Source organism: Patella vulgata, chromosome 1 (genome assembly GCF_932274485.2).
Source record: "Patella vulgata chromosome 1, xgPatVulg1.2, whole genome shotgun sequence".
Taxonomy (NCBI): domain Eukaryota; kingdom Metazoa; phylum Mollusca; class Gastropoda; family Patellidae; genus Patella; species Patella vulgata.
This window is the reverse complement of record NC_065879.2, coordinates 52880339-52906923: the sequence shown is the minus strand read 5'-3', so window position 1 is coordinate 52906923 and position 26585 is coordinate 52880339. Positions and strand designations below refer to the sequence as shown.

Here is a 26585-nt window from a genome sequence, read left to right as displayed (position 1 = left end):
ACACTATTTCCTGCAATGTCACTTATATGATGTAATTCGTGCTGAACTATTAAATACATTGTCAAGTTATTCTGTGATAAATATAGATATCCTATTGTGCGGCAATTCAGAATTGTCAATTGAGATGAATACAAACCTTTTCCTTGAAGTTCACAAATATATCAAACTTTCAAAACGATTTAAATTTAAATAAAAGTTATTGTTAGTAGTTACATCTTAGAATAAATTATTAGCTTTAGCTTTTTTGGTGGATAACTTTTTTTTTTTTTTTTTTTTTTTTTTTTTTTTCTCCGCACCCCCCACCCCCCATTTTTTTTTTTTTTTTTTTTTATTATTTCTTTTTATCATTTTATACATGCATCAGTTCATTTATATCCCATTTATTAAACTTTATTTTTCAATGTTTTAAATATAATTTTATATTCTCTTTATCACCTCTTCACTTATTTTATATAGAGCTTTGAGATATAATTCATCTGACTTTACTTATATTACTTATAAATTATTTATTATTGTATATACTATTTCGAAATCTTGTTAGTATTAAATAATGTCTATCATTTCTATGTATGGAAAGGGCTTTTCTAAGTTTTTGAAACTTGTGCTCAATCCTTTTGATATTTGTCAATAAAATATGTTTAAACTAAATAAATTTTAAAGTATTTCTAACGATAGTAAGTAGTAAGAAGCCTTTAATTTCATAAAATTGTAAAGTCACGTGGATCACGTGACTTTTGAGCATATAAAGATGAAAAACCTGAAAAACACGTGCAAACACAAACTCGTGAGGTCAATCGATGCAAGTTTGCTTAAACTGAACACGCACATGTAACTTGAACTGGAAAAACAAATTAAAATTGTTATTTTCAACTTTGTTAGAAAATACCGCGCCTTTCAAATGTAGAACGTCTACGTGCTATGGTAGGCTCTATGCTGGTCAGTCTGGTTGCAAGAGCCTTTAATTGTTCACGCCAGACAATAATTATTCTTAGAATGAGAGTGCTTCAAACTGGAACTATTGCCGACCGCCCAAGGGTGGGAGCGCCACGTGTGACGTCACTCCAGGAAGATCAAGCAATACGATTACGTCATCTTAGAAACAGATTTGTCACTGCTAAGTGGGTAGGGCGCTGGCTCGCTAGCCTGGAGGTCGGGTGTTCGATCCCTGCATTGGCCGAGAAAGTTCATCCCGATTTTCCGGCGTGGTTCTCCCTTGTCAGTGATGCAGGACGGAGGGGCTGACAAGGACAGCTGTCTAGTCGTTCGGATGGGACGAAAAACCGAGGTCCCGTGTACTCATTGGCGTGCACGTAAAAGATCCCTTGACAGTTGGAATTCGATATAAGAGTAGGCCGTAGTGCCGCTGTCCGGGCAAAATTTCCCTCATAGCACACTGGATGGCGTATGCCCGTCTTCATTAGCCCAGTTCGGAGCAAAACAGTAGGACGTTAAACTCCATTTCATTTCATTTCATTTCTTTGGCAGATATTCGGCGATGCTAAGACCAAGAATGTGGAATTAAATGGCGGATTGATTAAGGCTTGTGCTCAAGCGTTTATAGTAATTTCCCTGAATTGTAACGTGACGGAATGAAGTTGGAAGAACAGTAACTGTGAAAATACAATAAATAGTTTGAATTTAAGTGTTTATTTAGTGTTTTTTCCGGTGTTTTCCGGTATTCAGTATAACATGGTGTTTTCCGGTTGTTTTTCGGTCTTTTCCGGTTGTTTTTCGGTCTTTTCCGATATAATTCGGTCTTTTCCGGCGGTTTCCAGTATATAGTATAGCCACTAAATAGGTAACCGGGAGCCTGGCCCTCTGTGTGCCTGGGTTACGGTTAGGTTTAAGAATTTGGGGGAGAGGTTAAGTCTCCACATAAGCACTGACCTAGGATGATGAAAAATTAGTTCGTGATATTTCCTGGTTTTATTAAAAATACATACAATACATTAGATTTATATACAAAGGCTATTTCACTGTTTATTGGTGTTGGTGGCGCTGATGGTCTTCCTTGGGTGGTGCTTCTGGTATTCTGGTATTATTGTTTCTGAAGAAAAAAGAAAATAAATTCTCTCTCGGGAGAGAGCCACATTAGTGTGTTTCCTACTACGGATTGGATTTTCTAAAAAATCGTGTTTGTTCCACATCACCGGGTTACGGCTAGGGATTCTTATATCTAATTGATTTTAATTACTAACGGTTAGGGATAGGATTTAATATATTGTTTGTTTTGGGTCAGGGTGGAGACTGGTCTTATTTAATCTAATTTACTGTGCACTAGGATGTCGTTCAGATTTTTATTTTTAGAATATGCAATTATATGTTTCTGTGTGAATATTTTCGGGTGATTTTCTTGGAGATCAGTATAGTGTTTTCTGATGATTTTGGATGCACTTGCTGCTGTTGCGCTAAATGGAACTACAAAAGGAGCTATTGCGCTAGCCGTATGAATATTCAAACCTAGGGGGGCTGTTGTTTTCAATTTGTCAATCCAGAATTTTTCTCTTGTTAGCCTAAACGTTTTAATTTCTTCCGAAGTTTCAAAGTCGCTCTTCGTCTTTTTTATTGGCGTGACAATGAGATCAGAAATGTCATGATTTGGTTGGTTGAAATGAATTGAGACAGGTTTGTCTTTTTTGGTGACTATGTCAGACCGGTGACCGTTAATTCTTTCCCTAAGTGTATTTTGAGTCTCCCCTACGTATTGCTTGTCACATTTTCTGCATGAAATTAGATAAATTATGTTTGAACTACTGCATGAAAGTTGGTCTAATATTGGGAATTTTGTGCCAGATGTTTTGTTATGGAAATGGTCGGATATGTTTAAGATTTTGCATGTTTGACATCTTGGATGGCCACAAATTTTGGTTTTATGTGCTGATTGTATATTATTTGTTTCTTTGGCGGCAAGCTCAGCTAAAGTGTTGTTTTTTATACGTCGTAGATAGCGTTTGGAGTATCCCCTTTCCCTTAGTTTGCTAAATACCAATGTACATGCTGACTCAAAGTCGGTCTTCTGAGTACATATCCTATGAAAACGGAGAATCTGAGATTTTATGATGCCAGAGAATGTATGTTTTGGGTGAAAGGAGCTTTTGAACAATAATTGATGTGTGTCGGTTTCTTTGAAAAATACTTTAGTTTCCAATTGGCCTGTGATTTTGGTGTTGTTACTTTTAAAAACGGTAGTATCAAGGAAATCTATGCTGTTATGGCTTACATTTGCGGTTAATTTGACAGATGGATGATGATTGTTCAGAATGTTGAAAAACGTCAAAAATTCGTCTAGTGTGTAGGTCCAGACTATGAAAACGTCATCTAAAAATCGCCCATAGAAATCTGGTTTTAATGGACAGAGTGGCAGAACTTCCCTTTCCCACTCCGCCATGAAGAGGTTTGCATAACTCGGGGCAAATCGTTTTCCCATCGCAGTTCCGGAAGACTGAAGGTATACTTGGTCGTTAAAAGCGAAGTCATTCCTCCTCAGACAAATGTCGAGTAGTTTGAGGATTTCTTCGTCCGGCCTGGATGCTTGCGGGTTCCTAAGAAATGCTTTCCTAACTGCTTCAATACCCGTGTTATTATCAATGTTCGTGTAAATGATTGGTACGTCGATGGATATTAAAACGGTGTGTTCGGGGACTCTTAACTGTTTGATTTTCTGAATGAAATCGTTAGTGTCTTTAAGGTAGGATGGGTGTTGGCATGCTAGGGGTAATAAGAAATGGTCTATATATTGTGATACGTTGTATGATTCGCTGCCACAGTCTGATATTATTGGGCGTCCCTTGGGTATTTTATTAGGTATAAACCATTCTGTTTCTGAATTTTTATGTATTTTTGGTAGTGTATAGAGATGTCTTTGTCGGCAGTCAGATTTAGCAGATAGATTATCATATTGTTTTGTTGTTATGTATTCCTTATCCTGCAATTGATATAAGATGTTGTTTATTAAAGTTGCGGTGTCCTTAAAGATGGGTTGGTCTAATTTAGTGTAATGTATAGGATTACTTAATTGTTTTTCTGCCTCTGAGATATAGTCTCCGCGATTCATTATGACACAACACGAGCCTTTGTCGCTTTTCTTAATTATTATGTTTTTGTCTTTTTTAAGGGTGTTTAATGCTGTTTTAGTTGCTCGGTTGAGATTTGGTTTTTGTGATTGTGGTTGAAGGGATGATAGTTCTATATTCATTTCGTCGGAAGGTTTTAGGATGGCTGGTGATAATGACTTTTTAGGTGGTTTCCATGTGGATTTTGCTGTGAATAATTTTTTATCTCTGCCGGTTGAGATTTGGTTTTTGTGACTGGTTAGGAATGATGGGCGATCTAGGGGACAGACAGTCGACAAGCGCGTTTAGTGGCGATATAGATCCCGAGGAAGTAGGTGAGCCAGACACAGCCCGGGGCGAACTGGTTGATCTAGCTGCACGCTTCGAGGGAGTGTTAATGCAAGTGCCTTCTCCAGGGGATAATTTTCTCTTGTTGGGTGTGTATCGTTTTGGTGTGTCCCGGAGAAGGTTGTGCGTAATGTGCATGGGTGATGGGGGAGGGGGCATGACAGTTTTAGAGACCGTGGACAGTAGGCGGTGGAACTCTGCCTTCACACTATCCTGAAGTCGCTTGCCGTAGGACTTCTTGGCCCATGCTAGGGCGTGGCTAGAGTACTTTTGTACAGCATCTTTGGTAAAGTGACGTGACTTCAAGTACTCCAGTTTCTCCGCTAGCACGGCTCGGTAGTGTGTCGACAGGGATGAGACGACGTCCTTGGCCCATTTCAAGTTCAATGTCTCAATGGTAGTGGCTATGGTAGACGTCTTCATGGCCGGCTTTACGAACTTATTCAGGTCTTGGATCTTCCAAGTAAAACTTCTGGTTGGTGTTCCATTCTCCTGACTCTCCATAATGGTCAAGTGGTGGAGGCATTGGAGGACCTGAAAGAAGGCCTTCACGACACCTGCATTTTCTGGGGGTGGTTGGGACAAGATAAGAAAGCTATAAAGACGAGATACAGTAGAGATTGAAGAGAAGAGGGGAGGGGATAAAATGTATCTATATAGAATGTTGTGCAGTATTTGTTTACTGTGGTATTTGTTCTGAGAAATGGAAAATGCGAGACAAAAAGTAAATTAGCAGAGAGACAAGGTTAGATATTCGACGTATGTGAGTAGATTGATAGAAGAGCTCGTGCTCAAGCGTGTACTGATTTCACAATATGTACTGGTAACGTGACGGAATGAAACTAGAAATATAACACGTATGAAACAAAGGGAAATCGTTTGAACTTTGAGGTTTATTAATTACACAGTATAGTATATTGTGTAATGTCAATTGTTCAATTTAAAACTATTAACAGATATAAAAATAAAAATACATAAAAATATAAAGAGAGAAAAAGAATCTTACATATAATATAGATGGGTAGTTCCTCGATTATATCGCGATGCACATTTCGGAGTGGTATCCTTTATCAAGCGATGATAGTCTGTTGCACTTTTCGGAGTGGTATCCTTTATCAAGCGATGATAGTCTAACTTAATTGAAACTTTCTAGCCTATTTGTAGCCATCAAGAAGAGATAAGCCATTCAAAATTAATTTGGGCAAGCCCTGATTCTAATTAAACACATGAGTGATATGTTTGTGAGTTATTGAGTGGATGATTAAGTAGCGGCTTTAATTGAAGTGATGAGTAAATTGAACAGATTAAGATGAGTATTCAGTATGGCAGCTCATTGTTATGATTGGATTTGATCAAAAGATAATGAATGTTTTAATTTTAAATTTCTGCCGTGTTTGCATTGGTGATCGGTCGATCAGTTTAGTGATTACAGTGAAAGGATTTTGAATAATGGAAATTAATGATTTAAATAGGGAATTAAGCGGTTTTTTTAGCTATTGATGGAACAAATAGGCCCGTCTGCTTGGGAGAATCAGTTAAGGCGAGGAAATATTAAGTATGGACATAAATATAGAAACTGAGTTTAAATTTTATGATGCAATTCTAGTCGATGGACTTTTACTAAAGTTGTTAATATTTATATACATTGCTTAAGGAGACTATTTAAATGGCACATATAACATAAAAAATAATATAATATCAAGAAGAACATGCATCATAGGCTAACAAATATTATAATATAAAAATATAAGGCATAAATTATGAAATAATAAGAGTAATAGAATTTGTGAAGAACAAAATTATATATACAGGCGTGATTTGACTATCTCTATAAAGGAAATATCTCGAACCAGGTTGACAACAGCCTGGCGCGGGCGAGGGTTAGGTTTAAGAATTTGGGGGAGAGGTTAAGTCTCCACATAAGCACTGACCTAGGATGATGAAAAATTAGTTCGTGATATTTCCTGGTTTTATTAAAAATACATACAATACATTAGATTTATATACAAAGGCTATTTCACTGTTTATTGGTGTTGGTGGCGCTGATGGTCTTCCTTGGGTGGTGCTTCTGGTATTCTGGTATTATTGTTTCTGAAGAAAAAAGAAAATAAATTCTCTCTCGGGAGAGAGCCACATTAGTGTGTTTCCTACTACGGATTGGATTTTCTAAAAAATCGTGTTTGTTCCACATCACCGGGTTACGGCTAGGGATTCTTATATCTAATTGATTTTAATTACTAACGGTTAGGGATAGGATTTAATATATTGTTTGTTTTGGGTCAGGGTGGAGACTGGTCTTATTTAATCTAATTTACTGTGCACTAGGATGTCGTTCAGATTATTATTTTTAGAATATGCAATTATAAGTTTCTGTGTGAATATTTTCGGGTGATTTTCTTGGAGATCAGTATAGTGTTTTCTGGTGATTTTGGATGCACTTCCTGCTGTTGCGCTAAATGGAACTACAAAAGGGACTATTGCGCTAGCCGTATGAATATTCAAACCTAGGGGGGCTGTTGTTTTCAATTTGTCAATCCAGAATTTTTCTCTTGTTAGCCTAAACGTTTTAATTTCTTCTGAAGTTTCAAAGTCGCTCTTGGTCTTTTCTATTGGCGTGACAATGAGATCAGAAATGTCATGATTTGGTTGGTTGAAATGAATTGAGACAGGTTTGTCTTTTTTGGAGACTATATCAGACCGGTGACCGTTAATTCTTTCCCTAAGTGTATTTTGAGTCTCCCCTACGTATTGCTTGTCACATTTTCTGCATAAAATTAGATAAATTATGTTTGAACTACTGCATGAAAGTTGGTCTAATATTGGGAATTTTGTGCCAGATGTTTTGTTATGGAAATGGTCGGATATGTTTAAAGATTTTGCATGTTTGACATCTTGGATGGCCACAAATTTTGGTTTTATGTGCTGATTGTATATTATTTGTTTCTTTGGCGGCAAGCTCAGCTAGAGTGTTGTTTTTTATACGTCGTAGATAGCGTTTGGAGTATCCCCTCTCCCTTAGTTTGCTAATTACCAATGTACATGCTGACTCAAAGTCGGTCTTCTGAGTACATATCCTATGAAAACGGAGAATCTGAGATTTTATGATGCCAGAGAATGTATGTTTTGGGTGAAAGGAGCTTTTGAACAATAATTGATGTGTGTCGGTTTCTTTGAAAAATACTTTAGTTTCCAATTGGCCTGTGATTTTGGTGTTGTTACTTTTAAAAACGGTAGTATCAAGGAAATCTATGCTGTTATGGCTTACATTTGCGGTTAATTTGACAGATGGATGATGATTGTTCAGAATGTTGAAAAACGTCAAAAATTCGTCTAGTGTGTAGGTCCAGACTATGAAAACGTCATCTAAAAATCGCCCATAGAAATCTGGTTTTAATGGACAGAGTGGCAGAACTTCCCTTTCCCACTCCGCCATGAAGAGGTTTGCATAACTCGGTATTTAGTGTGTTTTCCGGTATTTAGTGTTTTTCCGGTGTTTTCCGGTATTCAGTATAACATGGTGTTTTCCGGTAGTTTTCTGTTGTTTTCCGGTTGTTTTCCGGTATATAGTATAGCCCGTCTATGTATAATAATTTTACTTTAATATAGTAAACGTTTTTATTCACAACATTTGAATTACTAATCAAAACTTTACATGGAATGAGAAGTCGTTTGCTTGAATATTCATCCTGCGATCGGTTTTTGTCGATATTTTGTATTTCATCGCCTTTGTCATTTTTTAAATTTCTTTGAAGTTTGTCCCTGTAAAATTGAGCTAAAAGTTGCCTGTTGATCACTACTAGTTCTTTCGTAGGATCGTACGGCATTCGAGCGATGGCCATTTTTTTTCACAATTAATTGTTCATCACAGTCATTGGAATACAGTCGGGTAGTTGCCGTGGATCTCAAAGAACGATTGGTGAAAATTCCTTTGAATCCAGCTCTTTCGCAAATGGATTTCACAGTTTTTTGAAGCACGTGTATACCTATTGTGAATCACAAAACCATGAACTTGAACATGCACAGTGCAGCGCTTGGCATGTGCCACCAGTTGGGCTGAAAATGTAACAAATAAAAGGATAAAAAGTTAAAATTCAAAATTGTTAGGGTACCCCACCATAAATAAATATCTCCAAACCAAGCCTTAAATCATTTTCAAACATTTATAGTCACTAAATAAACGGTTATGCTGTACTTAATAAGGTATTACCATTTAATCATCCATAAATAATACACTGAAAGATGGTTACGAGTGTCGGCCATAACATACGAGCACATGTGATTAAAAAAATAGGTTACGTGCCCTTGTTTTGAAAGAAGTCTCGCTTAACCAGTCTACCGACCATTCTACGTTTGATTGACAGGCCGGGATAACCAAGACTACTTTTTTACGAAACATAGCAGAAAGCTGGAACAAGAAATTGAATTTAGAAACACGCACGTTGGGCAACTCAACAATTGTTTTAAGAACCCTGTAAAAGTAAAATGAAACTACTGCTAGTATCATGTTCTTGCCCAACGCAAGTATTTCAGAGATATTATTTGTACTAAACCAAAAGACGCCGCTGCTAACGGTACAGTTAATGATAAAGCAATTTAAAAAATAAAAAGAACGTAATTTCTAAAGCTGCTGTAAAAACCAATAAGCTAAATATTACTGATATACAGAATCGTCAACAATAGATTTTTTACGACTGTAATAATTGATAGATGTGTAGAGAATTGCACGTGCAATGGCTATTTACAGTATCATAGACTCTACGGCTGAGTTATATCATATTGCGTATTGCCGTTACATAACTATATTTCGGCAATACTATATACCGGTCAACACCGGAAAACACTATTTTATACTGAATACCGGAAAACACCGGAAAAACACTAAATACTGGAAAACACACTAAATACCGGAAATTACCCTAAATAGGTGACCCGGAGACTGGCACCCTAAATAGGTAACCGGGAGCCTGGAACTCTGTGTGCCTGGGTGAGGGTTAGGGTTAGTTTCCGGTTTATTGTATAGCCCTTCTCCGGGTTACCTATTTAGAGTGTTTTCCGGTATTTAGTGTGTTTTCCGGTATTTAGTATTTTTCCGGTGTTTTCCGGTATTCAGTATAGCATGGTGTTTTCCGGTAGTTTGCCGGTTGTTTTCCTGTTGTTTCCTGTGTTTTTCGGTATTTCCCGGTGTTTTCCGGTTAGTATAGCCTCCATATTTTACAAGCCTGTATCCCATATTCTTCTTTACAATTTAAAATTCTGTATTTCAATGTTAATTAAATACAAAACAGTCCAAATTTATTCTTTAGAAATATATAGGCCTTACACCATTTTCTTCTTTTACTTTTCTGTAATTTCACAGTTAATTTTAGAGGAAAAAAAAACCTCATGATGTATTGTCCAGTTAGTTTGTTTTTCTTTTCAGTATAATCTGTCATTTTAGAGTCTTTATTTTTTTTTTTTTTAAAAAAAGGCTATTCACATATAGGCCTATATATGCGTCCGATTTCTAGTAATTTTAAAAATGTACAAAGATAGGCCTATATATAAGTTATTTTTTGTGGGGTCTTTATATTAATAAACATATCCATTTTTCTTTAAAAAGAATTACTTATATTATAGGCCTATATCTTATTTTTTTTAAATACTTATAGTATTGGCCTATATCCTATTTTTAAAACAAATAACTACTTACATTATAGACCTATATCACATTCTCTTCTTTACTATTTACAATGCTGTTTTTCAATGGTAATTTCAGAGAGAATAAAAGCACAAATTTATTTGTAATAAAACATAGGATTACATTATATAACTATATTTTATTGGCCTATATCCCAATTATAAATTCGGTATTTAGGCCTACATTATATACCATTTTCGTCATTACTTTTCTGTAATTTCACAGTTAATTTTAGAGATTTGACGTCAAGTCAGTTATTTCTTTGGTATTTTGGACAGAATAATCTGTAATTTTAAACTCTTTATTTAAAAAATATAGGTTATTCACATAATAAAATAATTATAGGTCTATGTGTATATGATAGGTGTAATATGATATGTGTCTAGTTTCTTTTATTACTACTTTTTTCACTGATGTTTTAACAAACACAAATGAAATGAAATGAAATGAAATGAAATAAAATGGGGTTTAACGTCCTACTGTTCTGCTCCTAAACTTGGCTAATGAAGACGGGCATACGCCATACAGTGTGCTATGAGGGAAATTTTACTTTTTTTTTCACTGATGTTTTAACAAACAAAAAAGAAATCGGCAATACTATATACCGGAAAACACAGGAAAACACCGGATAACATCGGAAAACAACCGGAAAACACCGGAAAACACCATTTTATACTGAATACCGGAAAACACAGGAAAAACACTAAATACCGGAAAACACGCTAAATACCGGAAAACACGCTAAATAGGTAACACGGGGCCTGGTCCTCTGTGTGCGGTTTTGGACCAAGTGAGCGCCGATGAAGTCATTACGATGTTCGTTTTACAAATAGCCCCCCCAACCCCCCCAAAAAATTTCCGATTTTTTTTTCTCCCAAATTTTTTTCGGCAATACTATATACCGGAAAACACCAGAAAACAACCGGAAAACACCGAAAAACAACCGGAAAACACCATTTTATACTGAATACCGGAAAACACCGGAAAAACACTAAATACCGGAAAACACCCTAAATACCGGAAAACACCCTAAATAGGTAACCCGGAGCCTGGTCCTCTGTGTGCGGTTTTGGACCAAGTGAGCGCCGATGAAGGAAGGTTAAGGTCATTACGATGTTCGTTTTACAAATAGCCCCCCCCCCACCCCAAAAAATTTTCTGTCACATAAAGAAAATTCGAATTTTTCCGAAAAATTGGTTTTACAAAAAAAAACATTCCATAGAAAATAATTTTACAGAGAAGAATATTGGAAAAAAAATTTGAATTTTTCTTTTGAGAGAAATTTGGGAAAAGAAATTTTTCTTTTACCATAGGCGATCGCTCGCTTGTATGTTAATGAACTTATTTCATCAGCGCTCACCTGGTCCAAAACCACACACGAGGACCAAACTCCGAGTTATTAAATAGCTACCGGAAAACTTAGAAGAGTAAACTGTGCCCGAGATTTTTTTAGAGAGCGCGCCGCGCCGCGCCGCTCCGGGAGGGATCATCGTCAGGGTGGGACGGGGGTGGAATTGTCCAGTCACGTGAAGACCATAGATCTTTCGTTCCTCAACCCATATTATTTCCACAGTCATTGCGATTAATCACAAAATACGGGATGATATACGAAAATGCAGGTTTACTTTGAAATAGTGCAAATGATACTTTTCCATCTACAATCTTCAGATCAAAGGATGCAAGTTCTTACACAGTGCAGCATAATTTGTGCAACAGAAGACATCTCGAATATCGATTGTCTGATAAAACATTTTCTCGGGGACATTTTTTTCCGAATACGCATTCGGTGTAAGTCTTCAGCCACCAGGAAGATGTTAACATAGTAATTTTTTATTACGATAGTAGTACATAAAACAAATTGGTTGCCTGAGGTTCTCGGGGGGAAAGTAGCCTCATCGGCTAGAGTCCTCTATTTCACAAACAAAAACAACAATTGTTCCTTGAAAATTTATCGATCAACCCTTTTCACAGACGTCCAGCTTACCACTTCCCGTCAATGCAGTAAGATAGAATATGTAGTTTTCTCATGGACAATTGGGCTATTTGTAAAACGAACATCGTAATGACCTTGACTTTCCTTCATCGGCGCTCACTTGGTCCAAAAACCGCACACTTAGGGTGTTTTCCGGTATTTATGATGTTTTCCGGTATTTAGTGTTTTTCTGGTGTTTTCCGGTATTCAGTATAAAATGGTGTTTTCTGGTTGTTTTCCAGTGTTTTCCGGTTGTTTTCCGGTGTTTTCCTGTGTTTCCCGGTGTTTTCCGGTATATACCAAAAATGATAGAGGTCATCTTTAGGGTATAAGGAATAAGTATGAAAAGTTTTCAAAATGATCGATTAAGAATTGCAGCCTGTAGGGCGAGGGTATTGAATGTAGAAGCCCGGCACGATTGCGCCAGGGTAAATTAGGCAATGATCAGTTCCTACATATGAAATAAATAACCTTGGATCAGACCTGAGCTTCTAGATAAGAGGAAATGTCAGTCTCGATATATACAATTATTGATTCGTATAATAACATGCGATATACTCCCTATTGGGAAGGGGGTAAATATAACGGGAAGTATTTAGTGGTGGTGATGAGCATGGGATGGAGTGTGCGTGTAACTTAATTATCTCGAGCGCTCGACTTAACTATCTCGAGAGCTCGACTTAGTATCTAGAGCGCTCGACATATTTTTTTTTTGCGTGTCCTAAATCAGCCACCGTACAATATATAGATGCATGTAACAAGAAAGTTTGCTATTCTGTATTCTCTTATATTTTTTTAAAAGTTTAAACATACATTAGGTAATTGTATGATAAAAAAAACTTAGGCCTATAGCTTAGGCCTATATCCTATTTTCTTCTTAAAAGACCCTTACTCATTGCATAGTCCTGCCTATATCTCATTTTCTTCTCACACTTTACAATTCTGTATTTTCACTGTTTATTCACTGTCCAAATTTATTCTTTAAAAATACATATAGGACTATATTATAGGCTAAGCCTTAACTCATTGTCTTCTTTACTATTCTGTAATTTCACAGTTAATTCTAGAGGAAAAACGCCCAGGATGTAGTGATTATTTATTTAAAAAGGATATTCATATATAGGCCTAAATATATGTGTCAAAAATCTTTCTTTTTTTCTTTAAATCAAAGTCAATAGCAAATAAATAAATATAAAAGAAGAAATATATATATATATAAAAAAACAAAACAAAAAAAGAAAAGAAAACTTGAATTCGCCAAGCGTTGGATTGTTCACCCACCAACAGGGAACGTGAGCTGGGATTAGACCGTCGTGAAACAGGTTAGTTTTACCCTCCTATAAATGGTAGGCCTATAAATAGCTGCATGTTTGGCCTTAATGCTTAATCTATAAAGCCGATCTGTTTTTATTTGCTTTTCTTTTCACCCGTGAATTCATTTCTCCTTCCTTCCTCTATGATGTGAAAAGTTTCATTAAAATAATAGGCCTGATTTACGTCTATTTACCATCCATGCGATCATATTTATATGATTATGATTATGAATGAAAAGAAAGACCAAGGAATGCCCACGTAAACGGTAATTTTCACGTTTTAGTTTATTTTATTTTCATAAACTATCCCACATTTCATTCAGGATAACTTGTAATTAATTTTGAAAATTTATGATTATTTTAAGAATAACTAACGGCATTAATTATCGAAGTTTACCTTGAGGTAAATACAACTAGAAACCAATGTTTTGAGAGTGGTAATATGGCGGAATTGGCACTTCCGGTGACTTCACACTTCTCAGCCAATGGGTTATCCAGTTATTATATAGATCAGTGGTCGAGACCAACTTTCTGTACGTAAAATTTTGGGTGCAGGGATCACCCTAGATTTGTATAATATAGTATAGAAGAAAACACTTACTATTAACAGTAAAAAAATCTACTATATATTACTAAAGTGGGCGTGGGCGAAATATGTGTTTGAAATTAAAAGGTTAGTACAAATCTTAAATTTCATATATCCGAACTGGACATCTATTTGGATTAGTTTTATCTTCATAAGCTCTCTTTATTTTGGGTGCTATTTTTTGTGCAATAAGCCTCCTCTTCGGTTTATTGTAAGTACATGTACATCCTCCCATCTTCGTCTATTTTAACCTGAATTTGTGTTCTCACAGTTCGTTTTCTTGACTTAAAGTTGTGATGTCTGCTTGTTTGCGGGTAATCATGTCTCGACAAATCTTTCATCTTACCATCAAGAACTTGTCCCATTCCCATGAACCCCTTATCGTCCAACAAACTAATAAATACTCCATTCTGTCGTACAGTGTATTAGGTTTATATTCGTCGACTTTTTTATTCCTCACTTCTGCGACAAAATATATTAAATATTCATTTAAATCGTGTCTGTTTATTCCAGAAAGTTGATATCTTCAATTTTATAAGTACCAGTTGGGGACTGACTACGTTGATTGAGCCATATATGAAATAATCGTATAACCCACTGTGTCTTGTATTCTGTTTTCTTAGCCCAAAAGCATCTAAATCAGTCTTCTCCGGCGGTTTGCCAAATCTTGTTGACGGAATCTGATTTGTTTTCAGTATACTCTCTTCAATTTCAATACTTGACTTATTTATCTCCATGGCAGACTTTTCAACAGATTCCGATTCCGACTCCGCCGAATTATCCGAAAATAAATCAGTTTTAAGAAGAAAAGTTGGCTTTTCTATCTCCATATTTTAAATCTTCACTGAATACATGATCAGTATCTGGTTCCTTAGGAGTTATTCTATTAGTTGACTGTGTCAGAAAACTTTCATTTCCACTAGAGGAAGACATATTGATGTCGTGGGGCATGGTGAAAATGGGATATTTTGATCATGGTTAACTACTAAAAACTTCAAGGCTACCTGTGAAGTAAGCTTAACTCAATCTTAATTAGATGCGATGTTTTAAACAATTCAATACAGAACACAGGTGTGCAAGAATTTAAGTAAGATAGAGCATTCAAATAGTAAGTGCGGGGGGACTGCACCACACATAATTTACACAGAAACAAATACATGGGCAAGACATCGTACTCAGAAACCACAAATAAATAAACAATTCAAAAAAAGTGAATGGATCCGGGGGCTAGCCGTAAGCGTCCACTGAGCTGTACAGTCCTGGGCCTGTAGTGACACAGACTTCACTCAAATTTGAAAACAATGAGGAATACAGCTCAAAGAAACCATTGTCTAATGCCAGTATGAGTCATGATCTGCCATATGCTACAGGAAATACGAATGTAAGCATATTGTAGAAACGTTTAGGTATTCAACGGAATCGAGGTATATTGAATACATCATGTTCCACCCGTCACAAAAACAAACAAAACTGAATACAAAGAAGCAAATAGGAAATCTAATAAGACAGAGAATGGACAGTGTGAGGAGCGTTAGACACTTTTCGTACTCGATCCATTTTGAGGCCGGGGTAATCGAACGGGTTGAAGTTCCCGGGTTCAGATTACGAGAAAAAACTCTGGGATTTTTACAACCCTCTCGTAACTTGTAAGTGTCAATTTATAATGGGGTGACACGAAAAATGGGTCTCGTCATTCGAATGAGACTAACACAACGCTTAAAAGATCTTCGATAGTTGCAACCGCTACACTCCGGGGAACTGTTCCTCAATTTATCGAGATATTGAAAGGACAAAGTGTTATCGTTAGATTAGTTTGTGTAATGTAGATAATCATTAGAAATTAACATCGAGTATATTGTCCACACGATCAATATAATATTAGTTTTGTATAGTTATAAAAACAGAAGCTTTAATAATAATAAATAAAAATATTTATTATTTAACGCCAATTAATTACATCAACATAGATCTCAATGGGCGGTACAACATAAAATGAAACACAATAAAATATAAAAGAGCATATTGAAACAAAACAAAAAAAGATGCATTTACGTTAAAAGTAGATCCACAATTAAAATAAATAGTTCAGAAAAAAGTCTAAGAACATAAACAAAAATTTAAAATTGCTTAAATGACTCAAATATAATAATTAAATAATTAAAACTGATAATATGCTATGTTAAAAAGGTGCGTTTTTAGTAGGGATTTAAAGACTCAAGTGATGGTGCATTACGGATGTTTAAAGGTGTGGCATTCCAAAGACGAGGGGCGGCAATAGAGAACGCTCGTTTGCCATAAAACTCCTGCTTGTATCTTGGCTCGAAAAGTTGTATTCCTGATGAAGATCTGGTAGTTCCAGTTGACTGACGATAGGAGATAAGAGCACATAAGTACGAAGGTGCTTGATTGTGTCGAATTTTAGAAAACCGTGACAAGTACTTTAAAATGGATTCTTTGTGCGACGGGTAACCAGTGTAGTGAGAAAAGAATGGGAGTGATGTGTGATGATTTTTAATGCGACAGACAAGGCGCGCAGCGGAGTTTTGAAGATATTGGATACGTTTGATTATATAGTCAGGTGCGTTAAGAAGTAAGCTGTTGCAATAGTCTGAACGAGAAGTGATAAAAGCGTGGACTAGTTTTTCAGTATTGGTGCGGTCTAAGATATTTCTAATTCGGCCTATTCGATACAAAGCAAAACTTGCAGATTTACATACAGAAATAATATGTGACGACAATGAGCATATGTTGTCAAGATTAAAACCAAGATTTCTAACACTATTTACGGGATCTACAAATTCACTACCAATACGAACATTGTTTAAAATAGACTGATTACGAAATTTAGAATAAAAATGTATGACTTCTGTCTTGTCGTCGTTAAGTACAAGTCTGTTTGCTGCCATCCATGGCCTGATTTCATCTACACATTTTTCTATTGAATTAGTACACAGATCACCGGATTTAAATGAAAAATAGATCTGAGTGTCATCAGCATAAACCATCATGCTGATTTATAATGTCCTCAAGTGGTGTGCAGTACAGACTGAACAAAACCGGACCTAACACACTGCCTTGCGGGACGCCATATTTTAATACTGACGTTTCTGATGATGCAGGGCCTACTTTCACGGATTGTTTTCTGCCGACTAAGTAAGTTTCCAATCAAGAGAGAGCTTTACAACTGAATCCGAAGCGTCTATGCAAACGTTATAATAGAATGGAAATGAAATGAAATGAAATGGAGTTTTATGGCAACCGGGCTATATGGTGCCAAACACATGATGACTTTGACGAGACAAATTAAATCAATATCACATAAATATATTTATATACATAAATAAAAACAAGTATCACAGACAATGTTGTTAAAAATAAAAACAAATAAATAGAAGTCCTTTATGTATATAAATAGTTAAAAACAAAAATACGGATATATATATATATACAATTAAAATTTGTAATAAAAGTTTGTCTCTTTTAAAAAGTTTAACACTTTTCCATACAGCTCCGGTTGAGCAAATAATTGATGTAGTGACTAGCAACGGTAATAGTTTGATCTTACATTCTTGAGATGATTGCACTCAATCAAAATGTGCTTAACTGTCAAAGGAACATGACAGTGAACACATTCTGGTTGAGGCTCTCGCTTCAAAATGAAAATGTGAGTTAAAAAAGTATAACCAATACGAGAGTGACACAAAACAACTTCATCCCTCCTGTTGGTTCTATAGGAGTTTGGCCAGTCTCCTATGAGAGGTTTTAATGTGATGAAATTTATTTGTGTCTGCAAGATCCCAAGACCGTTGCCAGCGGTCATATATAAAAGAATTTATAGAAAATTTAAAATCATTGAAAGGTATTAAAAATTGAGATATGGGAAGATCTAAAGCAGACTTGGGAGCCAAATCTGCTTGATCATTCCTTTTTATATCGATGTGACTGGGGAGCCAGCAAAGGACAATATCCGTGCTGATACTCTCGAAAGATAGTAGCAGACGATAAATGTCTGCTACTAATGGGTGATAGTTGTTTATTATTTATTGCTTGAAGAGAGGACACAGAATCAGTAAAGGTGATATGTTTTAAATAAGGCGAGGATTGAATGAACTCCAGGGCCTGCAGTATAGAAGCTGCAGGTGGAAGACGCACAGATATGGTCTCAGATGGCGTCACAGTAGCCGAAGCTACCCGATCACCATCTTTCGAGCCATCTGTATAAATAGGAGCATAATCACCATATTTAATCACCATGTTGTGTTAGATCGAAATCGATCTTAGGTGGAGATATAACCCACGGTGGAGTCATTAACAAAGGGGTATTCGCAATACTGTCATGGCTGATTCCAGCTCCAGACAAAAGGGGTTGTATGCGAATACCAAATGATGGAATAACTTTAGGTGTAAGCATATATAAATGCTCGTGGTAGGGTCTAAAGATAATGTTATATGAAATATGATTAGGGAGTGATGAAATTTTTGTAGCAGACTGCAGTACTAGTTCATCACGTATGTCGTGCAATGAGGGCTCGTGCGCCTCGACGTATAAACTATGCACTGGAGGTGTACGAAAGGCTCCTAAACTGATTCTAAGTCCTTGGTTGTGTATGGTGTCAAGCTCTATGAGATAAGACTCGCGGGCCGATCCATACACAATACACCCATAATCGAGTTTGGATCTTATTAATGCTCGATATATTCTGAGCAAGACCTTAGGGTGTGCTCCCCAGTCAGTGTTTGACAAGACTCTCAATATGTTAAGGGCTTTCAGACATTTCTTCTTAAAGCTCTTTATATGGGGTATAAATGATAATTTCTTATCAAATACCAAACCTAAGAACTCCCTAATCATATTTCATAAAGAGAGCCGTCGACCCCACGGTATGGTATTTATCTTGATGGAAAAAAGGGTGGGAGATAATATACTTCAAAGAGGGACGCCCATTTCCTGAGAAAATGGGGCAGAGAAAATTGATCCCAGACGAACCTTAAACGACCTATCTTCTAGGAAATTGGAAATAAAGATAGGCAATCGACCTCGTAAACCTAAGTTATGGAGGGTGAGTCTCGAGTCGTCTCAAGATACGATCACGCTCTTTAAGAGCGGATTTGCAATAATCGTTAAACCATGATTTGTTGAAACGTTTTGGTTCAGTCGTGGTCTTTGGAACCGCCTCTGCACACCTTGGAGGATTGAAGTGAATAAGGCAATAGGATCATCTGCATCACCTAACTCCTTTGCATCAAAGGAGAAGGAGACACAAAGATTCAAAAAGAGCGCAATTTCCACCTCTGAGGTTTTTCCACTGGAGTGGGGCCATTATTATCAATCACGATAGGAAAGTGGTCACTGCCACATTGATCACCATTCACCCTAAACGTAAAATCCTGAAATAGGACCGGAGAGCAAATGGTGAGATCGATGGAAGAAAAGGAAGCAGTTGCTGGGTGTAGGTAAGAGGGCGAGTCATTATTTAATAAGCATAAATTATTAATGTTAATGAAGTCAGCTATTTGATTACCTCTGATATTATCATCAGTACTACCCCAGAGTGAATGATGACCATTGAAATCCTCTGTAAGGATAAAAGGGGGAGGTAATTGTTCTATCAGGTCATCAAGATCTCTGGGGTTTAAATTTAAACTAGGTGGTAAGTACACAGAGCATAGAGTGACAGGAATAGTAAAGTCACCCTAGCAGCCACAGTCTCCAGAGGAGTGGTTAGGGCGACTTGACTCTGTGGGACATCTCCATTAATAATAATGGAAACACCACCATGTGTTCTACAATCATTAGTAGCAAAATGATGATATTCAACAAAATGTTTAAATGATAATTTATCAGATGTTTTAAGAAATGTTTCTTGTAAACAAATAGCTAATGAATTGAATTTTTGTATTAGGATTTGGACAGTTCCATTGAATTATGGAATTGACCATCGTCAGGGATGTTTTACAGGACTTCTTGACTGTTGTTTGGGATTGGGGTCGTGAATCTCCACAACAACATCCATCATACCGTCCTGATTCCCGAACCTATTATAGGTATGGACATACCTATGGATCATCTTCGCCCTTCCTACTACGGAAGGAAAAAAGTTTTGAACCGGCCTTCGAAGTTGAAGGTCGGTCTTTAGAGTTTTTTGGTGGTTTTCTACCTTTCGCGGGTTATGTGGGTGGCGTGCCACCATTTGAAGGACGAGTTTCTGACACAATCTCCTCTGCCGCCTCTGGCACTAAAGACGAACTTGACTGAGTGCCGAGGGCAATAAATTCTGGTTTCTTTGGTATTGGAGGCTTAGTCGATGATTCTGTCTGCCCGGAAGCCAGCAGGGGCAACTCGGTCTGACAAGCAACGGAAACGGTCTTTGGCTTCGCTATATTTGCAAACGAAGTTGCAAATACGGACACTGGTGTGGCAAACTCACCCAATTTCCGCGCTTCAGGGTAAGAAATATTTTTTTCTGTTTTGATCTGTTGCACCTGTTTCTCTTTTTTCCACAAATGACACTCTCTTGAATAAGCAAAATGAGCTCCTTTCCAATTGGCACAGTGATATGGGAGTTGGCATGTTTCATTTTCGTGGCCATCTTGGACACATCGTGCACAAATTGGTTTTCCCTTACATACATTTTTGCTGTGCCCAAAGCGTTGGCACTGAAAGCAACGCAATGGGTTTGGTATGTAAGGGGAAACTGGAATTAAGAGAAATCCAGCTTTTATCGTTTTGGGCAGTTCTGGATATAGGTGTTGGATATAGGTATTGGTTAGGATGATGTTACCATTACGCTTGATGGAAATGCGTTTTACAACTGTTACATCTTGTGAGGAGAGATTTTCAAGCATCTCTTCCTCATTACTACCTTCTAAATCCTGAGACCTAATAACACCTCTAGAAAAATTTAGACTATTATGAGGTATTACCTTTATAGGAATGCCCGCTAAAGTTGTAGATTTTAATAAACATAACGAGTGTTGCTCTTTAGCGCATTCAACCAAGAGAGTACCATTCCTCATTTTTTTTAACGCTTTAAGGTTCACCAGATAATACGGCGAGACCCTTGGCAATTAAAAAAGGAGATTGTTTACTTAATGAGGTTTCATTTGTCCTCTCAAGAACCAGAAACCTTTACCAAGTTCGGGAAGTTTATTAGATATATCAAAGATATCGTCTGTCGGTCCGCGTTTCGGCGGACGAGATTTTTTATTTTGGGAAGCCATTTATAAGCTTTAAAGTTCATCACTGACTGCTCCCTAATCAGCATTGATTGCAACATCCGCACAGGCTATTGCGCGGATATCCAGCGCTGGCCCCCGACGAGAGGACATCTTGTGCTTTATCCGATTGAACCAAGCCGCTGCTTCTGAGAAGATGCTGCAGGACGCTAACGTTTATAAGCTTTAAAGTTCATCGCTGACTGGTCCCTAATCAGCATTGATTGCAACATCCGTACAGGCTATTGCGCGGATATCAAGCGCTGGCGCCCAACGAGAGCAGTCAGTGATATACTCAGACTAAGTAAAGAGAAGATCTTGTGCTTTATCCGATTGACCCAAGCCGCTGCTTCTGAGAAGATGCTACAGGACGCAAAGGTTTATAATCTTTAAAGTTCATCACTGACTGCTCCCTAATCAGCTTTGATTGCAAGATCCGTACAGGCTTCTGAGAAGATGCTACAGGACGCAAAGGTTTAACTGTACTAAACTAATAACACAGTAAGGGAGAAAATAAATCATCTTCTCATCAACTAACACGACCACGCCGATTGATCAGAGTGGGCAACTCTGACCTCCTATGGGCCAAAGTAATGTGTTGCAGAAAAAGGGCTCGCAAACCAGGATTCCACTCTCCGCCGTCACGGCTTGCAAAGCACGGCAAACACGTTGCCCCATGACAGGGATCCTTTTAGTCGCCTTTTACGACACGCAGGACATACGAAGGGTATATTCTTATCACCCCCTACACCCCAGGGTGGTAATAGAATGGAATGGTCGATCGTATCGAAGGCTGCTGAAAGGTCAAGCATTACCAGAACGACTCCATGATGATTGTCCAATGAGATTAAAATGTCATTAAAAACTTTTACCAGTGCAGTCTCGGAGGAATAGAATTTGCGATATGCCGATTGGAACTTGCAGTACATGGAGTTATCGGATAGATACCTATCGACTTGATTAAAAACAACCTTTTCTATAAGTTTGCCAAGGAACGAGATATTGGACACAGGTCGGTAATTTTTTAGTTCATTTGGATTAAGTCCTTGTTTCTTTACGAGTGGTCTGACAATCGCAAACTTTTCAGAGGACGGAAACACACCCTCTTTATTTTGAATCGGACAATATAAAAATACTTGAACCTGAATGGGTATACTTAGCCTAATCCGATGAACATGTTTGGAATATGGAATGCACTCAACACTAACCAGTCCATTTCGGGACTAATATTTCGCACATTTTTATTGCAATGATTCGTTTCCGCGCTACGCAAGAGTGTTTAGAAATGGACCATCTAATGTCAACCATTTTCTTTTATCAAAACTCAAATCTCACGTAAATACAACTACGATGTTGTCCTGATCATAAAATTCAACCCCTCCCCATATGTATGTAATTTTGTGTTTTTTTATTAGTTAATTGATGTTATTTTGTATTGTAAACTGAAACGTATGTAATCTCAGACATCTAAAAGTTCGGTTTCAGGTCTGTACGAAATATATTTTATTTTAGGTCATAATGTAACAGTCAAAATCTCTGGAGGAATTATAAAAATCAATGGCCGAATTTGTCAAATTCGAGCATTAACCTATACTGGCGCTCCATGAGGACATTAAAATAACCAATTAATGGAGAATCAAATGATTTAAATTCTTCCTAATATGACGTTACTATTGTTAAAATATTGATGTATCTGCGTCCTGTTTTCGCTTCTGCTTCTGTCTTAGGAATACTGTTAATTAGTTGCACTATAAATGTTAACTTTATAAAAGCGTCTATGTTGTTTTTCTCGACATCTAAATTGTTATAATGTTTCTCAGTGTGGATTGTGCTGTAGCTCCATTAGATGCCATTTTAATTACAGGTGAGGCACACAGGTGTATATTAGATGGTAGAAAATATGATGTTGGTGAGACTTGGAACCCTACTTTACAGCCTATAGGTACCATGCCGTGTGTTAACTGTACGTGTTTACAGGTAAGCTATATTACAACATGGAGTTACAAAAAGGAAACGGTTGTTCCTCAAGGATCAGTATTGAAGCCTATTTAATTCAGAATATTTAGTAACCATAAAATGTAAGTCTACATATTTATCCTTACGTTCTTCTTTCTAATCAAGTCATAGTACTTTATGTCTATTTCAATTTCTTAGGGCGGTAAAGTGGAATGTAAAAGTGAGAAATGTCCTAGACCCGATTGTCCAGAACCAGAACATCCACCAGGACAATGTTGTCCAGTCTGTATAGGTTTGTTTCTTATTTCATGAAGCACATTTCTGAAGTTATCATGCAATTATAAACTTGAAAATGTTTTACATTTACAAGAAAATTGTCAAAAATCTACACTATCAACATCGTTTATAGGCAATTATGTTTAAACTAATATAAGTAATAGATATATGTTTCAATTGGCATATATGTTTTTAATTAACATGGTTAACTGTGCAGGATTGTAAAAAAAACCGTACAAATTAATATGATATTAGTGATAAATAGAAGAATGCAATTAAGACAAAATGTGTTATTCACGAGATTGTTATTCCCAGCTTTCTATCCACAAGTCTGTATTAAGCTTGTTTTTGTTCGCTCTACCTGTTGTGTGAACGACTGTGCATTTTTGATATGGATCCAGAACTCGCTCTGCGTCTGGAATCTCAGGTTGCGTACTAAGTGTGTTTTACTCCTTGGTTGTGCACGGTGCTTCTAATTCCTGACTGATAACTCTACCAGTGTTTAAAATTTTCATCATCTGTTAGAAGTCGTTAATGATTTTAATCAAAATTTACAAGGATTCTCGTTTTGGTGAATTTCAACAAACTTTGCAAGAAATTGGACACGTTTAGTTATCTATTCTGCCTGTTTAACCATTCCCAAGATTATGTCTAATGTGAATTATGTCTATTCTGCATTTATCATTCTGCATTATGTCTATACTGCCTGTTCTACCCATTCTGTGTATTATGTTTATTTTAAATATCATGTTTTTCATTCTGTCTATTTTCTGTCTACTCTCTATTCTGTCTGTTATGTCTATTATGTCTATTTCTGTCTATTCTCTATTATGTCTATTATATCTATTCTGTCTACTCTCTATTCTGTCTATTCTATCTACTCGCTATACTGCCTATTCTGTCTTGTCTCTATTCTACCTATTCTGTTTTCTCTCTATTCTGTCTTCTCTCTATTCTACCTATTCTGTCTACTCTCTATTCTATCTATTCTGTCTACTTTCTATTCTGCCTACTCTCTATTCTACATTTTAGTATACCATGTGTAATGTTTAAGCTTGTAGTTAGTATTATTTTTGCCTGTTTGATGTTGTTATGTGAATAGTCAACCATGTTGTTATTTAGACTATGCCAACCTTCCTCCTACAGACCAGGTAGAGGAGGATACCAAGAGCAACGAACCACAACCTGGGTGTAAATTTGATGGAGAAGAGTTTGAAGATGGAGAAGTTTTCCCCTCAAATAAAACTGGTTTACGCTCAACTAGAGATGAACAGTGTGTTATGTGTGTTTGTTTGGTAAGTTATTTCTATTATCTATGTTATATTTTTTCAATTAAAATATCAACAAGGGTTAAAGATGTCACACTAATCCTGTTCATCACTTCATTCTGTTAATGAGGCAAATTTATTCAGAACTTGCGGGGTTTATTTTATCTACTGTATTATAATTAACGAATCATATTATTAAGGCACGATATTTTTCTTGGTTATCTGCATAGTAGGACATCATTGTCTGTCATACCATTTGAATGCAAAGGTTAAAACTGAAGAAGTTCAATTTGAATTTGCATTTAGAAGATGCTAAACCCCGAGGTTTCGGGCTCTGTAATCCGGATCGGATCCAAAGTAGAGACGTGTTTCGTGCTTTCTCTTTCGAGAACACATGGTACCACGTATTGTTTCAGGTGGGGTTTTATATTGATTTGGAAACAAAATGGTACATAGTAAGTTGACGTTATAATTGTGTTTCAAAAGACGTAAGCATCGAGTGAGTGTACATGACACTTCTATTTAGTCAGAGTTTGTAAAATACAAATGTTGTTCAACATTGATTTAATGACATACATGTATTTTATTTTTAAAAAAAAAATAATTATGAATTTATGATTTACATATTTCGAATTCGACAACATCGTAATTAGACCATTACGGATATAAATACCGCGTGCTTGTTACATGTACATCAAATTGTGAACTTTAGTTTTCGTGGTAACCCAGCCTCTCCCAAGTAAGAACCGGGATAGTCAAATCCCGAAGTACATTTCCTAGTCAGGTGCCACACATTCCCTAAACACACAGACCAGTTTTTTAAGCACACCAACTAGATATTTCCCAATTCCCAGAGTAAACATTTAAGTTTTTTGGGGTCTATCAACCAACCAATTATCTAAGTGCACCGCCCAGATTAAGAAGCTTTCGTTCCCGAAGCGCATCGTGATAACCTATGATGCTATTATGATACAATAATTGATTTATTTTGTACACTTTAAACAGTGCTGAAATGATGATTTGTGGATGTTTCTATATTTTAGAAAGGTCATCTGTTGTGTCATCTGAAGACTTGTTTACCTGTAAAATGCAAGACATTGGTTACAACACGTGATGACTGTTGTCCGAGGTGTGGAGAAATGTATTTTCAAGGTATATTACAATAAAACATTTTACACAATTTCAAAACTTGATTAGATAAAACTATGAAAGTAAACAAACAAAGAAAACCCGTATAAACTAATTTATATGATGAAGAATAATGCGTTTGTTATGACATTTATTTGTCGATGACATTGAGTATAATTTATTAGCTCAGTTCGTTCAGAAACCTCATTTCATTTGATTTTATGATTTAGGATCAATTGGTTTCATATTACTATTCAATAAGTAGGGGATATTTGATTTTTAAGTGTTATTAAAGTCACCTAATGAAACTGACGAAGAAACAAATGACAAAATGAAATGAAGTTCACATTCATCGATTTATTCCAAATGATCGTTAGACTAAGTAAGGCACAGACTGACCATTATAAGGGTAAAATGATACCCGGGGTCAAACAGCAAAGTTACCACAGCATCACAACCAAGTCAGTAACGGGTAAATCCTCCTCTGTTTGCCAAACAAGCATTGATCCGACGTGGCATACTCCTAATGAGACGTCTAAGGTCATTTTGGTCCAGATTGTCCCATTCCTGTTGCAACGCAGCAGCAAGTTCTTGGACATTGGCAGGACGTTGTTGACGTTGACGTAACCTCTGTCCAAGCATGTCCCAGACATGCTCGATGGGGGAGAGGTCGGGACTCAGTGCTGGCCAAGGTAATGTGGTGATGTTCTGTTGTTGGAGGTAACCTGTAACGATCCTGGCCCTGTGACATCTTGCGTTGTCATCCTGGAAGATGAAACGGCGACCATGACGTC

General features: G+C 36.8%; 1 protein-coding gene and 1 long non-coding RNA gene across 6 annotated transcripts in view; one reads left to right on the top strand and one right to left on the bottom strand.

Moving 5' to 3' along the window:
• Positions 1-26585, top strand: part of LOC126830378 (chordin-like protein 2) — a 424750-nt gene that overhangs the window by 115780 nt on the left and 282385 nt on the right. For 4 of the 5 annotated variants that reach the window (XM_050560793.2, XM_050560785.2, XM_050560779.2 and 1 more), the window contains exons 3-6: positions 23028-23140; positions 23318-23411; positions 24518-24690; positions 25707-25815. In XM_050560793.2, coding sequence (XP_050416750.1) covers positions 23028-23140; positions 23318-23411; positions 24518-24690; positions 25707-25815 — 489 coding nt within the window. The remainder of the gene's footprint in view (positions 1-23027; positions 23141-23317; positions 23412-24517; positions 24691-25706; positions 25816-26585) is intronic. The other variant, XM_050560772.2, reaches the window with a different exon arrangement.
• Positions 5274-7811, bottom strand: LOC130012949 (uncharacterized). Its single transcript, XR_008788179.1, has 2 exons — positions 7666-7811; positions 5274-6491 (listed from the first exon to the last, which is right to left on the bottom strand). It is a non-coding gene; the product is annotated as an uncharacterized LOC130012949 (long non-coding RNA).